The sequence below is a fragment of the Eublepharis macularius genome, chromosome 5, assembly GCF_028583425.1.
Source record: "Eublepharis macularius isolate TG4126 chromosome 5, MPM_Emac_v1.0, whole genome shotgun sequence".
NCBI classification, from domain to species: Eukaryota; Metazoa; Chordata; class Lepidosauria; order Squamata; family Eublepharidae; genus Eublepharis; species Eublepharis macularius.
The window spans coordinates 165,334,418-165,355,290 of record NC_072794.1 but is presented as its reverse complement, the minus strand read 5'-3'; the positions used below and the strand labels follow the sequence as shown (position 1 = coordinate 165,355,290).

Sequence of the window (20,873 nt, the reverse complement as noted above, 5' to 3'; positions counted from 1 at the left end):
CTATAACGCCTGCCCAGTATCTACTAAGGGTTTGTCTCAGTGGAGCATCCTTAAGTCTGGAGAGGAGAGGAAGTCGTGCTGTGGCTGTGCTTTGAAAGTAGAGCATTTGTTAAGCAATGTCAGTCTCTGAAATCAGCCAGCAACTTAGTTATACCAAGTGTTTAGCGCCTCACACCAGTGAAGTTTCTGTACAAAAATCTTTGTTACGTCAGTACAAACACCTGCCTACCTGCCTTTTGACTTTAACCTCCTGTAAATAAACCTTCTGTTACCTTTTGAACCTCCCCAAGCCTTGTGTGCCAGTTTCTGCTAAAGGGAAGTGCAAACCCCTGATCTGTCCCCAACTAAGACTTGGCTGGGTAACCATTTTTAATATTTCTTAAGGGTGGGACAAGAAGGAAAGTTGAAGCTTAACATCAACCATGCTCCCAGAGGCTGCCCAGCCCAGTATACAGCTTCATAGGCTTAAAGAGGAGAAGTTTTACCTCAGGGCAGGGGAAGGTCAGCCTAAGCCTGAGTTGGATGTGGGTTTGTGGCAGCAGCATTTGGGTCAAAATTGTTATTGTGCAGCAAAGAGTACGTAATGAATCACACAAAATGCCCGAATCGGACAATGGTTCAAAGTATACAAAAATGGACTCAGGACATTGAATTCGCAGCCACGTCCAACTATTCCAAATGTCGAGATTGAGAATCTCTGTGTGCTTCATTTGCCTATTATAAATTCACCTTGGCACAGCACGCAAGTTCCTCCCGTCTTTCTAATTATAGGTTATGACAGGGAAGGAAGAAATACAATCATACGTAGGTACAAACAAAAACATATGCAAAACGGTTACATTTCCATGTTAAATCAACACCTTCCCGGAGCCACCAGTTCAATGGGCTCGATCCAGTTGAGCACGGCAGCTTCGTTGGCCATGGGGAAAATTACCTGACCACGTCCGTACCAGGCCACCTTGCAACTTCCCAAACCTGCTGGATGAGGAACTGATCTGTACCCAGGCTAATTGTTGGTGGCTATGGGAATAGTTTCTCAGTAAGGTTAGATACAGGAATAGTTTCTCAGGTGGTAAAACTGTGCCTCGGCTGCACTACTAATAGGTGTGCCAGTTCCAGGTTTTGAAATTCCTGGAGATTTGTGGGGTGAAGCATGGAGAGAGCAGGATTTGGGAAGGAGAGGGACCACACTGGGGTACAGTGCCATAGAGCCCAATGTCCAGAGCTGCCATTTTCTCCAGAGGAACTGATCTCTGTGGCCTGGAGATCAGTTGTAATTCCAGGAGATCTCCAGCCACCACCTGGAGAGTGGCAAGCCTATCTACTAATATAAAGCAAATGAGCTTTATCCTGAATCCATCCATCAGCCGTTCTCATATTGTCCACTCGTTACTGTGGCTCTCTTTTATGGTTTCTGAGAGCCTTAAATGGGAAACTTAATTCTTCACTACAGCATCTCTTCCTCAAAGCCAAGAACCAGTTCTGGCTTTCCTGTACTTCATTGAAGAGGTGGTTCAGAAGAACCACCCAGGGGGCTTTGTTTCTGCAGGGAACATCTGCAGAAAAACAGCTGTCTCCGTCACAAAAGGAAGATGCTTTGTCCTACCATTTTGAAGATTCTCCCAACATTTCTTAGGTGGAATCCAGCCAAGCTGCAGATGTGGTAGCCTTGAGTTCTCCCATCTGATCGCCAGGCTACAAAGATCAGTTCCCCTGGAAGAAATGACAGCTTTGTGGGTGGGCTGTATGACATCATATCCTTGCTAAGCACCTTTGCTTCCTCAAAACACTGCTTTTCCCGGCACCCCCCCCAATGCCCAGAAATCTCCCCATTCATAGTTGACAATCCTAGTTGTGCCAGCATAGCAGCCTGACGTGCAGCAATATGCAGAGAAAGCTTTTCATGACCTGGATATCAGCATTCTCACCTGCTTGGGACAGCAGATCAAATGGGTATTAGACACAAATATTTTGAATTTTGCCCAGAAACAGACAGGTAGATCTGGTGTTCATGATGTTCACTGCCTTTGGTCCCCAAGCCCACAGCCAGAAGAGGTGCTGGTACTGTGGAAAGAGGTGCTGGTTCTGCATACCAGCACATACCTCCAGAAAAAGGCACTGTGTATATCTAAGCCTGTTAATCTCACTTTATCCTTAATGGGTGTTTGCTAAACCAGACATAGATTGAGTGGTACTCTGTCCCTTTCTCAATTTTGTTGCTAAATTACTCGATCCCATTCTAGGCCACCCTTAATAAGAGTGGTTAGACTGCTACAGTTGCCTGCTCTGGGTTGAGAAATTCCTGGAGATTTGGGGGTGGAGCCTGGGAAGGCAGATTTTTGGGGGGAAGGGAGCTCAGCAGGGTGTGACGCTATAGAGTCCACCCTCTAAAACATTTTTTTTCTCCAGGGGAACTGATCTCTCTAGTCTGGAGATAAATGGTAATTCCAGGAGATCTCTAGATTCCTCCTGGAGGTTGGCAACCCTATAAGATTGCAGAAGGCTCACAGTGACAGCCCCTTTGCCAGATTATACAAACAATGGTCAGGCTAGCCAACTGGCCAGTGTTTTTTGGCTGGCATGACCACATTTTGCCTCTGCTGACCACATGGCAAATCGGGGGTATCCCCAGAATGGAGAGAATATCAAGAAGGCTCATTTTTAATTCTTAATTTGTTACTTACATGTTTTCCATTATCAGAATTATTAAGATCTTTTGGTGTGACATCAGTATGTTCTGCAGTTGCCAATAGGCATGGAGGAAAATGTCCTGTCCATTTCATAGAGGCTTAAGGAAAGGTTGTTAAGATGAACCTGGCAACCAGTGGAAGGGGTGGGGGTGGGGGACAGTATCATGAGTGTAATGACATCACTTCCAGGGAAAACTCAGAAGAAGTGGAGGGTAGCTGGAGGGTAGCTCTAGGAATGATCAGAAACACTATGATTTTACCATAGAGTTTTTGGCAATTCCCAGAGCTACCCATCACTTTTGGGTTTTTCCTGGAAGTGATGTCATCACAAGGACAATCCCCCCCCCCGGTAGTTTTTTCCTGCTTGGAAGGGAGTAGAGAATGGGAGCTTGAGGTGGGGATCCTGCACTCTGAATGGGGGAATGGCATCTCTAGTTTAATGAGTGGTTGAAACTTTTCACAGCATGGAGGTCAATAACATCACCTGGTAATATCTATCCCATTGAAGTTCTATTAAATGAACTGGACATTTCCCCCCAGGCCTGTTCGCAATCCTAGCAATTCCATTCGCATCTCAGCCAAAGTAATTTGAGTCATTTCATTCATAAGGGAAACGGATGGGGAGGGTGTCGCTGGCAGACTTTGAAACCCCTTCATCTCTGCTTGGAGCTTCCTACTTCCTTTCTCTTCTTCCTGCCTGGGCTTCGTGCCAAGTATATGGTGCGTGGCCCCACTGGCCCTTTGTAAGATTTGTGCCTTCCAAGGCTCGTCAACCCTAGGCAGGACTGCAGAACATCCCATAATATTTGCAAGGAAGTCTTAACATTAGAGGAGTAGTTCCTTGCAGCAAAAAAAACACACTCTGGTGGCTCCTTATGTTGGCAGGCATGTTTGCTCAGATGCTCAGGGCGCTAACTCCAAGCCATCCGTTGCTTTTCCTTAATTTTAGAACACCTTGTCTCAGATGGGATGGAATGCGTGGCCCAGGCTCCTAATGTATTGCTCGATTACCCCCCATGCTTTGTTCTTATCTATGCACGCTTCTGTAAATCCTAGAAGACCCAAGATATTATGTTGCCTGAATTTCCTTCTGGGCCATTAATGCAACAATCCCTTACCGAATAGCACGTTATTATGATATCACTTAGAAGGTCATGTATTTCTTTGTGTGTAAAGCGCTTTCAAGTCGCAGCTGACTTATGAGAGCCAGTGTGGTGTAGTAGCTAGAGTGACAGACTAGGATCTGGGAGACCGAGGTTCCCTGCTCTGCCATGGAAGCTTGCTGAGTGACCTTGGGCCAGTCACATATTCTCAGGGCTTTTTTTCAGCTGGAATACAGTGGAACGGAGTTCCGGCACCTCTTGAAAATGGTCACATGGCCGGTGGCCCCGCCCCCTGATCTCCACGCAGAGGGGAGTTTCACAGAGGGCAATCTAAACTCCCTTCTGTCTGGAGATCAAGGGGCAGGGCCACCGGCCTTGTGACCATTTTCCCCGAGGGCGATTTAAACTTTGAAAAACTCCCCCCTTGTTCCAGCTGACCCAAACTGACATCATTGTGCAGTCCTGCATGTGGTACCAGGGGCACCACCTCCCTCCAGGAGTTGCCCCCTGTGCTGGCAACCCACTGAGTTCCACCACCTCTTTTCCCAGAAAAAAAGCCCTGCATACTCTCAACCTAACCTATCTCACAGAATTATTCTGAGGTAAAAATAGAGAAGCCTTGACTCAAATAGTCTAGGTGAACCTGATCTTGTCACATCTCAGAAGCTAAGCAGGGTCAGCCTCGGTTAGTAATTGGATGGGAGACCTCCAACGAAGGCCAGGGTTGCAGGGGCAGGCAACGTCAAACCACCTTTTCCAGGAAAACCCTGCCAGGGGTTGCCATAAGCCAACTATGACTTGAGAGCATTCTCTACTCTACTCAAAATGGAGGAGAGAAGAAGAATGTAAGCTGCATTAGGTCCTCATTGGAGAGAAAGAAAGGGTATAAATGAAGTAAAAAATAAAAAATTATGGCGACCCCTCGAGAGGTTTTCAAAACAACAGCGGTGTTTTGCTTTTGCCTGCCTCTAAGAAGCGACACTGGCCCTTCTCGGTGATTTCCCACCCAAGTACTAACCAGAGCAGACCCTGCTTAGCTTCTGAAAGCTGACAAGATCAGGCTAGCCTGGGTCATCTAGATCAAGCATGTATTTAGTTATACCCTGCCTTTCTTTCATCAGAACTACCTGCTCTCATCTGACTAGTGTGAGAATAACTGCAGTATGGAAATAGAATTGCCTGGCCTGACTTGTAAGGAAGGCTATAAATCGACTATCCTGGAATGCTGCTCGTCACTCACACCTTACCTGACCACCCTACCTCTCCAAAACATTATTTCACACAAGCAGAACTGTAATGCTATAGGACTTTGAGACGGCAGATGAAGTAGATAACGCTATTTCCCTTCCTCCTGCTCAGATCTTGGCTCCATGCGAGTCTGTGGTTTTCACACTGTCTTCCAGGAAAGCATACATTTCAATATACTTAAATCCCGAGACTGGAGCTATGAATAGACAAGACAGATCGTTCTACAAACCTGAAAAAGACTCTAGTTTGCAGAAAAATCTGAAATCTATACACACACCCAGTTGCCGTTGTTAGGAAACCAAAACAATATTGGCAGCCTTTGAGCCTTGGTTTCCGTCAGTGAAAGTCAGGGGGAGGGGGAGGGCTCTTTCCAGGGCTGTTTTGGCATGTGGGGAAGTGATGGTGGACCAGCAATCACTAGGCAGCTTGCTACAACCTGAATTGCGTTGACTCACTCAGGCTTGGCTGCTTGCTACTCTTCAACAACAGCCACCCAACAAAAGCAAGTGTTGTGTAGTGGTTAAAATTCCAGGCTATGATCCAATTCTGAATCACCGCTCTGCTGCAGAATTTCCCCGGGGGACCTTACAATTATTCTCAACCTAACTTTCTTCACTGAGAAAAAGGGAGTAGAGGTGCAAGATGCAGACCTAGGGCTGCCAGGTGCCCGCTGATAGCGGGCAATTTTCCAGTGATTCGTGCCTCTGCCCATTGATCAGGAGGAGGCAGGCTGGGGGAAGTGTGTGTATGGGTGTCTACAACTAGGGTTGCCAGGTCCCCCTACCCTCCCGGCAGGAAGTGGGAGATCTGGCACCTTCAGATGTCTCCTTGCACGTGCGCACTCCCGGTCTGCACAATGACATCACTTCTGGGAAGTGACATCATCACGCAAGCCACGTGCTGCCCTGAGAGAGCTCCCACAGTCCGCAGGGGGCACTCCAATTTCTTTCTGGTTACCAGAGGGACCTGGGGCTGGCAATCCTATCTAATCTGCTTTGGATCCCCATTGTGGGAAAAGGTAAAATATAAACTGAGTAAATAATAAATACAGCTGAAGATGGGAGGCAGATAAAAAGAAGGTTGGTGTGTGGACGGTAGAGATCCCATTCACTTCGTGGGGGCAGGGGGTCCATCCCCTCACCACAGCTAACTTGGCTGGTGGGGGGGGAGGTGCCTGGAATGGGCCTGGAAACTCCAGAGCATACTCCTGCGAGCTCTGGAGGACTTCCTTGTCACGCCGGGAATGACGTCATTGCAGGCGCAACAAGAAAGTCCTCCAGAGCATGCGTGCAAAGTTTCCCCCATGTGCCCCCCCACAACCCTCCCATCCCCAGATTTGGGTCCCAGGGGACCTGGCACCCCTAGTGGATGGGAAGGAAAAGAAGGAAACAGGGAAGTTTGAAGATGTGGAGTCTGTTAGGAGGAGGGAAAGAAATAGTTTGGGGTCAGAGAAATGAGGCCCTCTGCAAGTCCTTGCTGGTTCCCCACTGCACATCCGGGCCCAGTCCAATGGCCAACCCAGGGCAACTGGACCCAGCCTAGCCTGACCACCAGCACTGCACAACTAGGGCATAGTTATCGTGGGAAGAGGCTGCCATGGGGAGGGAAGGAGGAAAAGCTGAAGATACAGGGTTAGACAAAGGTAGGTTGGCTGGTGGGTGAGAAGGAGAGACAGAAACAGGAAAATAGGGCCGAATCCACACGTCTCAAGTTTTCTGCTTTTTTCCCGCCCATTATTCGCTTCTCAGAGGGCTGTTCACATACTCTTACCTCAATCCCACCATTCTCTCGCGTCTTTCGCGTTGCGCCTCAGACGAATTTGTCATGCGTTCAAACGCTTCTCTTGCGCGGTTCTCACAGTGGATGTGGACAAATAGAAGCGTTTCACGAGGAGACCGCCCCCTTCAAACCACCCCACTTCCGTGTTTGCAGCCATTCCGGAACACCATCCCTCTTTGCTGTGCAATTATCAAGCTTTTCCACTCTCTCCGCAGCATGCCCGCCCGCCCGCCCTTTCCCTTTTCTTTTTTTAAAAAGGGGACTTTCCCAGCATTGTTGTGCAATCCCGGCCATAAATCTTAATCGGGGTGCTCCAAAATCCCCACGGAGACATCAAGGGGTGGCGTCATTTCCATTTCCATGTCATTTTTAGGATGCCGAACAGTCGGAAATATCGATGGCTGTTAAAAAAAAAAATTACTGTTGAAATTACCGTTATAGCAGAAATCCGTCATTCTAACATTACATTCGAGCGTCAAATAATTAGTCTGCCCGTTTGGAGAGTTTGGATCACCCCCACCTTAAATATCAGTTCAAATTAGTCCGCCAGAATAATGATCCAATGGATTTCAAAGAAGAAGGCAGAGAATAACATTAACCAATCACAGGCATCATAGGGGTGTGGCCTCGCCATAGCAATTTAGCAAAAAAATGCTATAGCGGAAATCTGATGAAAAAATGGGGGGGGGGAATGAACGTGATGTTGTCATCGGTGACGTCGAATCTAAACTCGCCCCGTATTGCACGATTCTACCAGGAATGTGGACGAAGTATAGTGCAAGGCAGGGGCAGTAAGAGAAGGGATATGAACACAGACTGGGACATTGCGGGATAGAATCCAGCGCAATTAATGCACATGAAAAGCGGAAGGTAGGGAAGTATGGATTCGGCCCAGGAGAGGCTGTGGGGGCTTTCAGGGAAGGGAAAGAGGAACAGTGGGGGAAGGGAAATAAGATGCCCCCTGCAAGTACCTGCGGTTCCCCTGCTTGTAAATGGAACACAGTCACAGTCACGAAAAAGCATCTCGCTAACATTTGCTGTTGGTTCTTACATTACGGGCTTGGCAGGATAGAAAAGTCTCCTCCTCCAGTATCAGTCTGGTGTGAAGTAGGTGTTATCATGCTATATCTCTCTGTTCACGTAGCAAAAGGAGCCGCTGGCAAATTATCCAATGCTAATAAAAGGTACCTCTGGTCGCAGATGCTGTCTGGGATTCCAGAAGCGGAGCTGGATTTCGGAGCACCCCAAGCTATGATCAAGGAAGGTGGAGTTCCATCCAGAGCAGAAATGTCCCCAGATAACCATTCCAACAAGTTACTCACCCTCATCTGAATTGTATTGTTTCACCCTTATCCACTCCAGTACTGCCTCTAGAGATTTATCATCACATGTTGATGGTAACGTCTAATTCTGACTTGAGGAATTAGATACGAAGTCATGAAAAAATAATTTGTGCACCTCTACAGATCTTCTGCTACGGGAGACATTGGGAATATGATGGCGCTGCAGTAGGCATATCCCCAACTAGACCAGTACCTTTTGTGCACTGAGCTTGTTATCGGCATGTTTATTGGTAGGCAATAAGGACCCCTGAAGGGGGAAATCTTGGAGGGAGAAAAGTTTGTCATGTATCTTGGACAATATTTGGTTTGGATGCCAAGAGGTCTACTTGGCAACATTTAAAAATATATCGACTGTAGATTTCATATTAGAGGAATAAAACAGTTCTTGCTTCACTCTGTAATACAAATGTGTAGCCAGCATTTGCCAGAATGCTCATATGCATGACAAAAGCCTCTTTACTGCTTTGCCTTCAGGGGCCATTTTTATATATTCACAGAAAAAGTGCGTCCATACCCCATTGGTGGTTTTTCTTCTGGTTAAAAATCTGTCTACCTACTACATTTTTATCCCATTCTCCTGAAGCTCAGGTCGGAGCACAGGGTTCTTCCTTCCTTATTTTATCCTCAAAACAACCCTGTATAGTTTGCTACACCTGTGACCTGAGAGATAATAACTAGCTCACCGGGCAAGTTCGATGGCGGAGAGTGGAGATTTCAACTTAGATCTTCAAGATTCTAGTCCAGCATTCTACTAACCGAAAGGCAAAAACTTGAATGCTGTTGGTCTATCCTATTTCTGAGAAATCTTTGCAAGCAGCTCACATCTGTTGCTTTTTTTTCTCCAGCTGGTACATAAGCGGGATCAGCAGAAACAAAGCCCAGATTCTCCTCCTCTCGTCCCCGAATCGGCACGGCTCCTTCCTCATCCGGGACAGCGAGAGTAACAAAGGGGAATACTCTCTGTCAGGTAACTCTCACACCTTACTTTTCTATTTTCATGGGGGCATCCGTCCTATAGTCTTAAGCCGGTTTAACCTACCGAAGCTTTCCTAAGTTTTGCTACACTCTCCTCCCCAGTTTAGCAACCTGGGGACCAGTTCATTAAAGATAAATGACATGTATGTATTTATTTATTTATTTATTTTATCATATTTATATCCCTCCCTCCCATGAACAGACTCAGGGCGGCTGATTAACACTCAATAAAATTACAAGGAACCACAATTTACAAAACCAACAGTTTAAAGGCATCTGTCAACAAATTCTAAAAGGCTGCAATAAAAACTACAGGAGCAGTCATGAAATAAGCATCCAGGACAGCAGGGTATGAGCACGGCAGTTAGAAGAGACAAATCGTGGGTCCCTCACCCAAAGGCCTGGCGGAACATCTCCGTCTTACAGGCCCTGCGGAACTGTAACAAATCCTGCAGGGCCCGGATCTCTATTGGGAGTGCATTCCACCAGGCTGGAGCCAGAGCAGAAAAGGCCCTGGCCCTGGTCAAAGCCAGGCAAACGTCCCTCGGGCTGGGCATCACCAGTAGATGCTGATCGGCAGAGTGCAAGGCGCTCCGGGGGACATGCTGCTTACCTCTTAGCAGCTAAGATTCTACTAAATTCTACACATTCAGGCAGAGGTGGTCTTAGCTAGGAAGCCACAGGGGCAGCTGCCCCAGCCCACACACTTGGTGGGCAAACTGCCCATAGCGTTGCCCCTCCCCAAAGGAGAGGAGAAAAGTAGGAAAAAACTGGTTTCTGCCACCTGTATAGGGCTCAGGCAGCAGTGGCTGTTGCCCATCTTTCTCAACAGTGTGTCTGGCCCCAGCATGGGGGACAGCAGTGGAGTGGCCATGCTTCTGGGATTTGACCACCACTGTATCCAGGCACTGATCCGACGCAAAAGTACCATGGCACGGGGTCACCACACAGCATATTTTCATCCCTCTTGTTTGTTTTACTCTTCACAATGTTGGTAGGTTTCCATGACTCCAGCTGTTCCGTTAGGCCAATGGAGAATGCTTGTTTATTCATTTTCATTTACGTTGGTTCTAGTCTGCCTTTGTGATCGAGGCTCAAGGTGGATTACACAGTGTGAGTCAGTACAGTCAATTCTGAAGACATTTCTATAAACAGTGCATGTACATGCAAATTTCCAAAGAATTAAAAACAGCAGGAATTCAGTACAGAGTTGAAGGAATGCTGAAACAGAGTATAAGCGTGCAATTCTAAGACTGGCATATTAAACAACATAGGAGGAGAGCTCTCTGCTCCCTGGAAGAAGCGTGGCATAGAAAAATCTACTAGATAGATAGAGTAAAGACTTAGGAAAATATATAGGGTTGCCTCAAGGACCTTGGGAAATTCCTAGAAATGCGGTGCCTGGGAAGGGCAGAATCTACGCACGGAGTTTTGATGCCAATAAAGTCCGCCCTCAGAAGTTGTCATTTCCTCCCAGGAAACTGATCTTTGTAGTCTGGAGATCAGATGTAATTTTGAGAAAATTCCAGGCCTCACCCAGAGGTTCATAACCTAAGAAGATAACTCCAGAGCAAGAACCCTGTTTAGACACGTGAAGAAAAGCCTGTTTGCGTCTGGCAAATCTCCTGCTCTAGTTTTTCAAAAATTATACAATCCAGACTGGTCTTTTTAGCCATTCAAGGAGAGGAATAAAAACTGGCTGGTCACAAGATTGGCAAAACACATGAGAATTATAAGGACTGTGGGTGGGTCTCCGCTTGTTTTATGACAGCAAATCGACATCCTGGTGCCATTGAGAGACAGGCTTCCAAAACAGGAAACTCCAGTAGATACCAGCCGCTGCTTAAGAATGGCGTATGGTGTATAAGCCTTAGAAATACAGAGCAAATCAGGTGAAGTCGAGCAAACAAACCCTAACATTCAAGCCAATGTTTGCTATTTGAGCAATTGTCCGGATTAGAACATTCTGTTGTGATAATGGGTTGAGCGCTGGAAGGCAAAACCCCGTGCTGTTTGGAAGTCAAACACCTGCCGAGTTGGACTCAGGCCACGTCTTGGCAGGTCAAATCAAAAGATTTTGTCTGTAGAACTTCCTTTTTGGCACCCACAATGAAGTCATCTGCAAGAATTAAATTCAGACCGATGACGAATGGATCCACAACAGCCACTTCCTGCTGGATCTCGCATTCCAAACAGACAGCACAATATTTAGACCTAACCTGCTCTGTCTTCTAAATAACTGTCCATGTGAGATCAACCAGACCGGCCGTCCCCGACAGTTTTGACCCACATAAAATGGCTGCCACAAAATGGCAGCCGCAGGAGGTGGACCCAGCCACAAAAGGGCTGCCCCAACTTACCTTCATTTTCTCCATGAAGACTCTTGTGCTGCACTGGCAGCTGCTGCCAAAGCAATTTTAAAAAAAATCTGTACAGCCAATCAAATTTCCATTGTCCAATCAGAAGCCTTGCTGGGCAAAAGCCCCACCTGGCCCCACCCACTTTCCAAAAACACTTGGCAGTGCCAGGAAATGTGTTGGTGGGTACCACGCTGGGGACCCTGGAACTAGATGGTTCAGGTTAAGACTCTCTTTTTCTGCATGGGCTTGTATGCTGGATTGAACAATGGTGATAGACAACCTAAAAAGGTTCTTGTCTTCTGCCGTGAAGACTCCAGGTATGCCTCATTTGCAGTTGAGTTGTTTCTAGGCTGCCCAACACTTGAGAGGTCTCACTATACTTGTTTTCAAGCATCTTTAAGAGAGGTCTCCGTCTTATTTATTTATTTATTTATTTTGATTTATATCCCACCCTCCCCACAAGCAGGCTCAGGGCGGGTCACATCATAAAATCATAAAAACCACAATTAAATACAATAAATCATTAAAATCATTTTTAAAAATCCACAGATCTCATTTAAAAGTGGGGCGGAACAAAGGAAAACGGGCAAGGGACCGGCGGGATAGTTGGCCAGCTCCTCAACCACTCTCATGGGCCTGGCGGAACATCTCCGTTTTACAGGCCCGGCGGAACTGCAATAAGTCCTGCAGGGCCTGGGTCTCAACTGGGAGAGCTTTCCACCAGGCCGGAGATAGAGCTGAAAAGGCTCTGGCCCTGCTTGAGGCCAAGCAAGCATCCTTGGGGCCAGGGACCACCAGCAGATGTTGACCTGCAGAGCGTAATGCCCTCCAGGGAACATACAGGGACAGACAGTCCCGAAGATATGCAGGTCCCAGTCCGTTAAGGGCCTAAACGGTTAACACCAACACCTTGAACTTGACCCAGAATTCAACCAGGAGCCAGTGCAGCTGGTACAGTACAGGTCGAATATGTGTCCGAAATGGGGTTCCCATGTGGACACGCACCTCCGCATTCTGGACATTGCAATTTCCAAGTCAGTTTCAATGGTAACTCTGCATAGATCCAGGCACTTAGAATTTTCCTCTTTTTTCCTCCATTCTTGCATATATCAGTTATTATCCAAGAAAACAGTATCCCACTTCTCATGCCAGTGTTACATAATTCCCCATTTTTCCAGGTGCTGAAAATGCTCCAGGAGCAGCCCTACTGGGGTTTAGTTGGGATGATAAAGTATTAGGGTCTTTGTTAAAGCTTCTGCTAGAAGTCCTCTAAACAGGCAATCCAGCTGCAAGGGTTGGCATAGTGGCGTCTGAGATTCTGCAGTGTATCTAAAGGGGCAAATTGACACATTACAAAGCCTTTGTGTCCCCCAGGTGTCCTGAGAAAAATGCAATCTTCGAGCTAAGTGCTTCCAGACCTGTTTTTTGACATGTTGGGGATGCAATTTTACCCAGGAACTGTAATTTTCAAAGACAATGCCGTGTGAGATCACTGAGAGAGAGGAACTTTAAAACTGTTTTCTTGCAATCTCAACAGAGAGAGGAATACGGGATCCTGTCCCTAGTGTGGGGAGGCAGGGCTGGATCGACGGGGGGGCAGGGGGGTAGTCTGCCCCCGGCACCACCAAAGAGGGGGCACTGGGCGCAGCTGCTAGCCCTGGGAACACGCGGGCAGCAGGACAGGGGGCAGGCGAAAGGCAGCGTGGGTGGCTGGGAGGCCGCCCGTTCCATTCACCTGCCCTGCAGGACAGGGGGCACTCGGCAAGCCAGCTACCCCCTGTTCTGCAGGGCAGGCGAAAGGCAGCGTGAGTGGCTGGGAGGCTGCCCACGCTATTCACCTACCCCGCAGGACAGGGGGCGCGTGGCAAGCCAGCTGCCCCCTGTCCTGCAGGGTAGGCGAATGGTGCGAGTGGCCTCCCAGCCACTCACACTGCCGCCGCCAGCTCCGTGGTGCGCCGGGACAGCTGGCTTGCCGCAGGGCGGCACGCGCCGCCCTGCATGATGATGTAACGGAAATGACGTCATCACACAGTGCCGGGAGTGCACGCACACTGTGCGCCCACACGAGCGGCCAGTCTTTGGTTGCCCTGGGCACCAGCAACTGTAGATCCGGCCCTGTGGGGAGGCAGGGGTGGGGAAGAGGTGGTAGTTCATCTCTTCTTTGAGATTGCAAGAAAACAATTGCAAAGTTCCTCTCCCTCAGCAATCCTCCGCAGCATTATCTTTGAAAACTGTCTTTGAAAATCTGTTCCCTTCCTCGCTGTGCTATCGACATACTACAGTTCCCAGGTAAAATTGCGTCCTCAACACATTAAAAAACACATCTGGTGTCACTTGTAGCTTAGCTCTGAGAGTCCTCCACTTGTCTGCACCATTGGGGAAAATTAAACATATCAGTCTATATAAATTTTCCCAACAGTGGTTCCCTGGGGCTGTTTTAGATCGGGAAGACAGCAAGGGGGACACTGAAGACCCCCTCTCCCTCACACACCCTGATTCTGATCCAAACTGGGATGACACACCTGGGAGTCTGAGCACAGAACTCCCAGCACATCTGATCGAAAGGACCTGTGGCAGACATGGGGGGAACATGCGGACTTTAATGTGTGACTTGGCCACCCTAGGGCTGGGTCTAGAGATCTGAAAAACAGGTTGGCGGGTTTAAAAACAAGATCTGTTTGTTGGCTGAAAGAGAAGCACCTTGGACTGCAGAACCTCTCTTTGGACAACGGATGTGGTACAGCACATCTGCTGCCTTGCAGGAGTGCTTTTCTATCCTCCGCAGGTGCTTATGCAGACAGAATATATCTTACATTCTTTTGTCAACTTCAATTAGGCAATGCCAGGACAGATCCATCAGCAGACGGCAAGCTCACAACAGCATGCTCGATGTGAGATGGGATTGCTCTAGTGTGCGAAGGAACAGAGAAAACATGTTTTGCAATCACGTTTCACGTTGCTCGGTTTCACCACCTGAAAATGGATAGCATGCCAAGTAGGCTATGGTTCTGCCAGCCGAGATAAGAGGAACACTCATGTTTACCGTGGGAGGGAAGGGCAGAGAAGATCAGGAAAAGAAACATTTTTAATAAGCATCTCGTGTTGTGGGAAACGAGGCGAGGGTGGAACGGAGATAGGAGTTTCAACCACTTCGTTCGTTTTGAAAAGGGGCAATTAAACTCTAAATGTCCTGAATCCTAAGGTGATGTTCCGTCAGTCTGGCAACAGTTCCTATTACAGAACAGCTTTTCCATTTGTGGAATTTTTTTTGCTGATTTCCCCCCTTCTTCTACAGATGCCTGATTTGTTCCTTACAGGGTCCAGAGGAACAGAGGTGGTCTTAACCGATGGGCAACAGGGCAGCTTCCCCAAATCTCAAGCGGGGGGGGTGATCTCCTATGACCCTGCTCCCCCAATCGAGAGGAGCAGATGGCTTGGCTACAGTGGGCTATTCATGCCTGCCCATCTGGGGCTCAGGCAGCCAACTTAGGAGCTGGCTTTTGGTGCGGGTTGCCCCTTGTTTAGACTCCAGCAGCAATGAGGAGGCAAGGCAGGGGGCTGAGAGGGGGGTGGCAGTGATTCTGCAGCCCCATACTGGATTTTTGCCCAGGGTCCCAGAATTCTTAAGACCACCCTGTGGTGGTAGAAAGTACCCTCAAGTCATAGCTAACTTATGGCAACCCCTGGTGGGGTTTTCATGGCAAGAGACTAACAGAGGTGGTTTGCCATTGCCTGCCTCTGCAACTCCGGTCTTCGTCAGAGTTCTCCCCTCCAATTACTAACCAAGGCTGGCCCTGCTTAGCTTCTGAGATCCGATGAGGTCAGGCTCACCGGGACTAACCAGGTCAAGGCAAGACCACCCTGTACAATAACACAAATTAGGGAAGCATGGAAGGCTGCAGTGAGAGAACAGCGAACCGCGAGGTGGGAAAACTGCCTTCCTTTTTCTCCTCACGCTGCTTAGGATCCAAGCTATCTACAAGAGCAGAAATAAAAATCTGACACGGCTCGAAATGCATGCCAAATTTGGCACTGATCCTCCAGTTTTAACCTGGGACCTTCAGTTTTAACACATATTTGAACTATAAGGACCATCTCTCAATTGCTTGGTCTCAGTTGCTCTCAATTGCTGTTGTCCTCTTCAGCCAGCATATCCAGTTTGGTCCAATTTGTTAGCTTAGACAGCAGGTTTGTAATGCTGTTTAGGGCATTAAGTTTACCAGGGGTCATTTTGTAGGAAAAGAGCTGGAGGAATTCATTAGCATAACTCATTAGCATAATTCATTATCATATGCCATGCCCTTTGTCATCACTGGAAGTGTGTCATTAGCATGACTGATTTGCATATGTCACACCCCCTGACATCACCTATCTTGGGTGTTTTGGACCCAATCCTGGCCATTCAGGGCCGAAATTGGGCCCAATATGGCAAAAAGGGGCTGAAAATGGCCAAAAATGGGTCCAAAATGGTCAGGATCAGGCCGCTGCTGAGCGGGAGAGTGATCCATCACCCATCAGAGGCCCGATCCGGGCTGTTTTGGCCCCAATCCAGGCCCCAAACAGCCAAGAATCAGGTGGGCAGGGCCACCCGACATGTGACCTCTTTGGGGAACTACTGGAACTGCGTTCCTGCGCGTTCCCCCTCAAAATGAGCCCTGAAGTTCATAAAAGGCTAACATCTTTAGAATAGAAACGGTGGTGGGAAGTGCTGTCAAGTCATAGCCAACATATGGCAACTCTGTAGGATTTTAAAGGCAAGAGACAGATGGGGTGGTTTTCCATTGCCCACCTCTGTGCAGCAACCCTAGACTTCCCAGGTTGTCTCCCATCCAAGTACTAACCAGGGCCAATTCTGTTTTGTATTTTTAATATACATATTCATTTTTTATAAGAATAAACAGTAGACAATAAACAATGCATAAAGAAACAAAAATAGAATATATATCAGAATACTTAAACTACATAATATTTTTCCTCTTCATTTCCATATTTACTTAAAATACTTTATATTGAACATTTTATATTCAACATTATATTCATTATGCTCAGTATTTTCGATTACTAATTTAACTTTTTAACTTAACAGTTGGTCTATTCAGACACAGGCTAACATACCAGGGCCAATTCCGCTTAGCTTCTATGAGCCAAGACATGGTTAACCTGGGCCTTTCAGGTCAGGATAGAATAGAAATAGACATTTTTTATTATGATAGAACTCTATACTGGATAGGAAAGGGTAAAAAGACAGCATTCTGTCTGTCTATCCATGCTAGGACAGAGAGAGATAACAAAGAGCTCATCTTGTTCCCAAGGATACTAATCAAGAAGGGTCACCTGGAAGGAAGAAATATCCCCAAGAATACTTGTCCAGGTTCAACAAGAGAGCCGCAGAGGGAGATCAAAGGAAAGGACGTAGAGAGTTCTGGCTCTGCTTTCTTTCTAGTTCAATTACTCCCTTTGAAGACTTTGTGTGCTAGTATTAAGAGACATTGCACAGTCCACTTCTAAGAAAATTTATGGCCAGATGCAAGAGTAAGATATTGGTTATGGTTCTTAAAAACAAAGTTAGGGGTTTCTTCTTTAATGGCTTAGATACGAGCCTTGTTCAGTCAGCTTGCATACATCCTGCATGTATATGCATACCTCTCTTTGTAAGAAGGAGCTAACATGGGTTCGTTTCACAAATAAAACCGGAGTCCAGGACTTGGGATAAAGTCCATCCATCCTACTGCCTGCTAAGTTAGATCCCTTCTCTGGCGCTACCTGGCCTGACAGCATCTACATGCAAAGCAGTGCTCTTTAACCACTGATATAGGCAGGCTATGCCAACCTCCAGGTGAGGACTGCAGATCTCCCAGAATTACAACTGATTTCCAGGCCCCAGAGATCCATTTTCCTGGAAAAAACAACTGCTTTGGGGGGTGGACTCTATGCCATTATACTCTGCACTGCCTTCCACAAACCTTGTCCTCCCCTGGTTCAGCCCTCCAAATCTCCAGGAATTTCCAAACCTGGAGCTGGCAACCTGAAGACAAACCAATGCTAGGATTTGTCATTAGTGCTTCTGATGTTCAAGTGATGCATCCTCAGAAGGTAGTTTGATTTAATTCCCTTCTCCATCTGCCAATTCAGAACTGAGAGTCTCTCTACACAAGATGCCTCGGGGCATGTCAGTCAAGTGTAGGGAGAGGCCATCTAAGCTGGGAAGCGTAGTTTAAAAAGACAGAGCCGGTGGAGATCGCTCCTCAGAGGGTTTGTAAATTTCACCTTCGCCTCCCGAAGGCTTGGTCAGTTTCACCTCTCCAGTCTAAAACTGTGTGGGATGGCAACCAGAGGGCAGCAAGGAATGGAAATGGGCTGGAGCTGCCTTCCTGAGCCTGGCTTGGGCCTGGAGGCGTTATAATGGGCTGAAGTTTCCCTTCTAGCATTTCTCAGCCCCTTCACACAGCTCCAGTGTATAGCAAAGCCTTTGCCCTGCTGCCGGCTCTGTCTTTTAAAATGTTTTTTCTCCCCCGTTTTGTTATCTTTATCAGGTTGACTGACTCGCATGTCCAGGTGTTTGCTGGTGCCCACATCTGGGTAGGGTTTGTTTTTCTTCAAAGGTGCTCACCAGATCCTCCCACCACCGTTCAGTGAATACCATCCGGTTTGTTTGCTATTTCTGGGGTAGATTATAGGAAAAGGTCTTGGCTGAACCCTAGACATTACAGATCTGACTCTCTAGGAACTGTGCCGTTTTCCTGCCATTACTGTCCAGTGATATAGATACAGAAATATGGACATTGCAGTCCATATTCTGCTACATGTCCTATTAAAAGAAGCAGCTGCAGCATACTAAATAACCTTGTGAAGCGACCACAGATTTGTGTGACGAGCTCTTTCCAGAATGTTGTTGCTCCTTATCAGGATAGTACACATTCAGTTGGTAAACAGTATAAAAAAATTTTTTCCAGTGCTAATTATTATACCACACATTCTTTCGTATAGGTGTAGGTATGGGCACAATAATCAAAACAATGGTATCCTGCCTGCACTGTTGATATGGGGCGACTTGGGCAACTCCTGAGCCAGCCTCAAGTGAGGCCCTGGCTAGGTGTTGTGACCAGGGGCTAGCGACCATCGCTTCTGATTTCAGCAACTACAGTTCCCGAGATTCTTTGGGGGATGCAATTTCAGTTATTTCAGGATAAAATTAATATATATGTTCACACAGCCAGTATTCCTCCCTCTCGCAATCCTTCATGCACTTCTGAAATACTGATACGTTCCCAACAGGCCGGTTCTCAACAGATCTCTTGTTTCGATGTTGGTTACCTCTGCTCGTCTGGTCATTGCTGGGAATTGGAAATCCCTTGTAGGCCCGGTGCTAAAAAAAATGGTATCAGAAAATCTGGGAGCAATAGTTGATGGGTAGGATTGTGCATAATCCATTTTTAGGGAACTTGCATAAGGTAGTCCCTTTGCTCGAATATGATGAAATATGGAAACCAGTTTTAGATGTTTTAAATGCCAAAGATGTAATCCCCTCAATGCAACAAAGTTTAAATGCCTGTTTATTGTAATTCTTGGGGTTTTAACAATTTGCCAAGAGTTGTTTTGATCATTGCTTTTATGGTTTAAGTTTAATTCTTCTCTTGTTTGTATTTTATGGTTTTATCGTTTCTTGTATTAAATCTTTAATTTAAAAAAAGGGGGTTCCTGATTGGCTGATAGTCTTATTAAAACTTCTTATTTATCTACTTCATTCATTCTTGCCTTTCTCCTCATTTGGGATCCAAAACAGTGTACATGCTTCTCCTCTCCTACATTTTATCCTCACAACAACCCTGTGAGGTAGCTTGGTGGTAGAGAGTGCCCTCAAGGCATAGCTGACTTATGGCGACCCCTGGTGGGGTTTTCATGGCAAGAGACTAACAAAGGTGGTTTGCATTGCCTGCCTGTGCGACCCTGGTCTTCATTGGAGGTCTCCCATCCAATTCCTAACCAAGGCCGGCCCTGCTTAGCTTCTGAGATCTGACAAGATCAGGCTCACCTGGGCTATCCAGGTCAGAGCATGAGTTAGGTGAGTTAGGCTGAAAACATGTTACTGGCCCAAAGTTAAGTCACATGGATAGGAGCCCCTTGCAAATGTGAAGGAAATTGGCAAAGCAAGGAGGAAGCTTAGCAGAAGGTAGGGATCTTTTGCCAATTTATAGAGTCCTTCTCATGAGAATGCCATCAAAAAGATGGGTGTTTTTTCCAAAAACATAGGTAGCTTTTATTAAGGAGGAAAGATATCACATACACACACAGACAAAAACCATTGCATACAAGAGCCTAGGAATACAGACTGAAAAGGGGGGATAGCAGAAGTTAAGGTGATGCATATTTACCTATCAGAGGTCTGCAGAAGAAGAAGCCAATAGCCGGTTTCCTCAGACCTAGAGAGTGCCATACTTGGATCCTCGGAGTATGCACACCCAGATGGGGCCAGAACTGTGTATTTATAGGATGGAAAGGACTTGGGAGTTGAATGTTCCCAGGCACGAAAGACTTTGATGTTGTGAGTGAAAGGGTTTATCAACATTCTGGCCGGAGACAAGGGGTGCGATGGCTTGTTTTAGTTTCCTGCCAATAAGACAATAATTCAGCATTCCATTCTGGGGCAAGAGGGGCAGTTGCTTATTCAGGTGCCCAATAAAACTATTATTCGTCCAATATCTCTAAAGACTGGTGGAGTGTTACAGAGTTTTAATTGAGCCTTCTCTCTCAGGAAGAAGTGAAAGTATCCGAGGTGACAAATGACTCCTGATTCAGAGCCAAGCTACAAGTGACGCCTGACACAGGTTGTACACTTGTCAGCTTCCCTCAAGTTTTGATGGGAAATGTAGGCGTCCTGGTCTTGCAGCTGTAATGGAGAGCCAAGCTGTAAAACCAGGACGCCTTCATTTCCCATCAAAACTTGAGGGAAGCTGACAAGTGTACAACCTGGGTAAGGCGTCACTTGTAGCTTGGCTCTCATTTGGATAGGGTTGCATCAAACAGGGACGAAAGGAGAAGGAATGTCATGGGGAGGCTCTTCTCGGGACTTGTCTTGCCAAGAAGCTATTTGTGAGGCTCAGGAAGGCAGAGTGCAATGAACTTAATTGCCCTTCATCCATTTGCAATCATCCAGCTGGTGATGTTCTGCTGCGACATGAAAGCTTGAGAGGCTCATACATTTCATGTCATAACTCATAAGCACCCTTTTGCAACAGGGGCTATAGCTTACCACTTACAATCCATGGCAGAGGGGAGATTCAAACCTAGGTCTGACACACGCAGAAGTTGGTTCCCAGTTCCCAGTTCCTCATTCACAGTTCCCAGTTCCTTATTGGCAGAGCCAGTTCCCAGTTT

At 46.9% G+C, this 20,873-nt stretch overlaps 1 protein-coding gene across 1 annotated transcript in view; it reads left to right on the top strand.

The window, feature by feature from the left end:
* Window positions 1-20,873, top strand: part of SRMS (src-related kinase lacking C-terminal regulatory tyrosine and N-terminal myristylation sites) — a 52,675-nt gene that overhangs the window by 7,070 nt on the left and 24,732 nt on the right. The window contains exon 2 of the mRNA XM_054980784.1: window positions 9,009-9,130. Coding sequence (XP_054836759.1) covers window positions 9,009-9,130 — 122 coding nt within the window. The remainder of the gene's footprint in view (window positions 1-9,008; window positions 9,131-20,873) is intronic.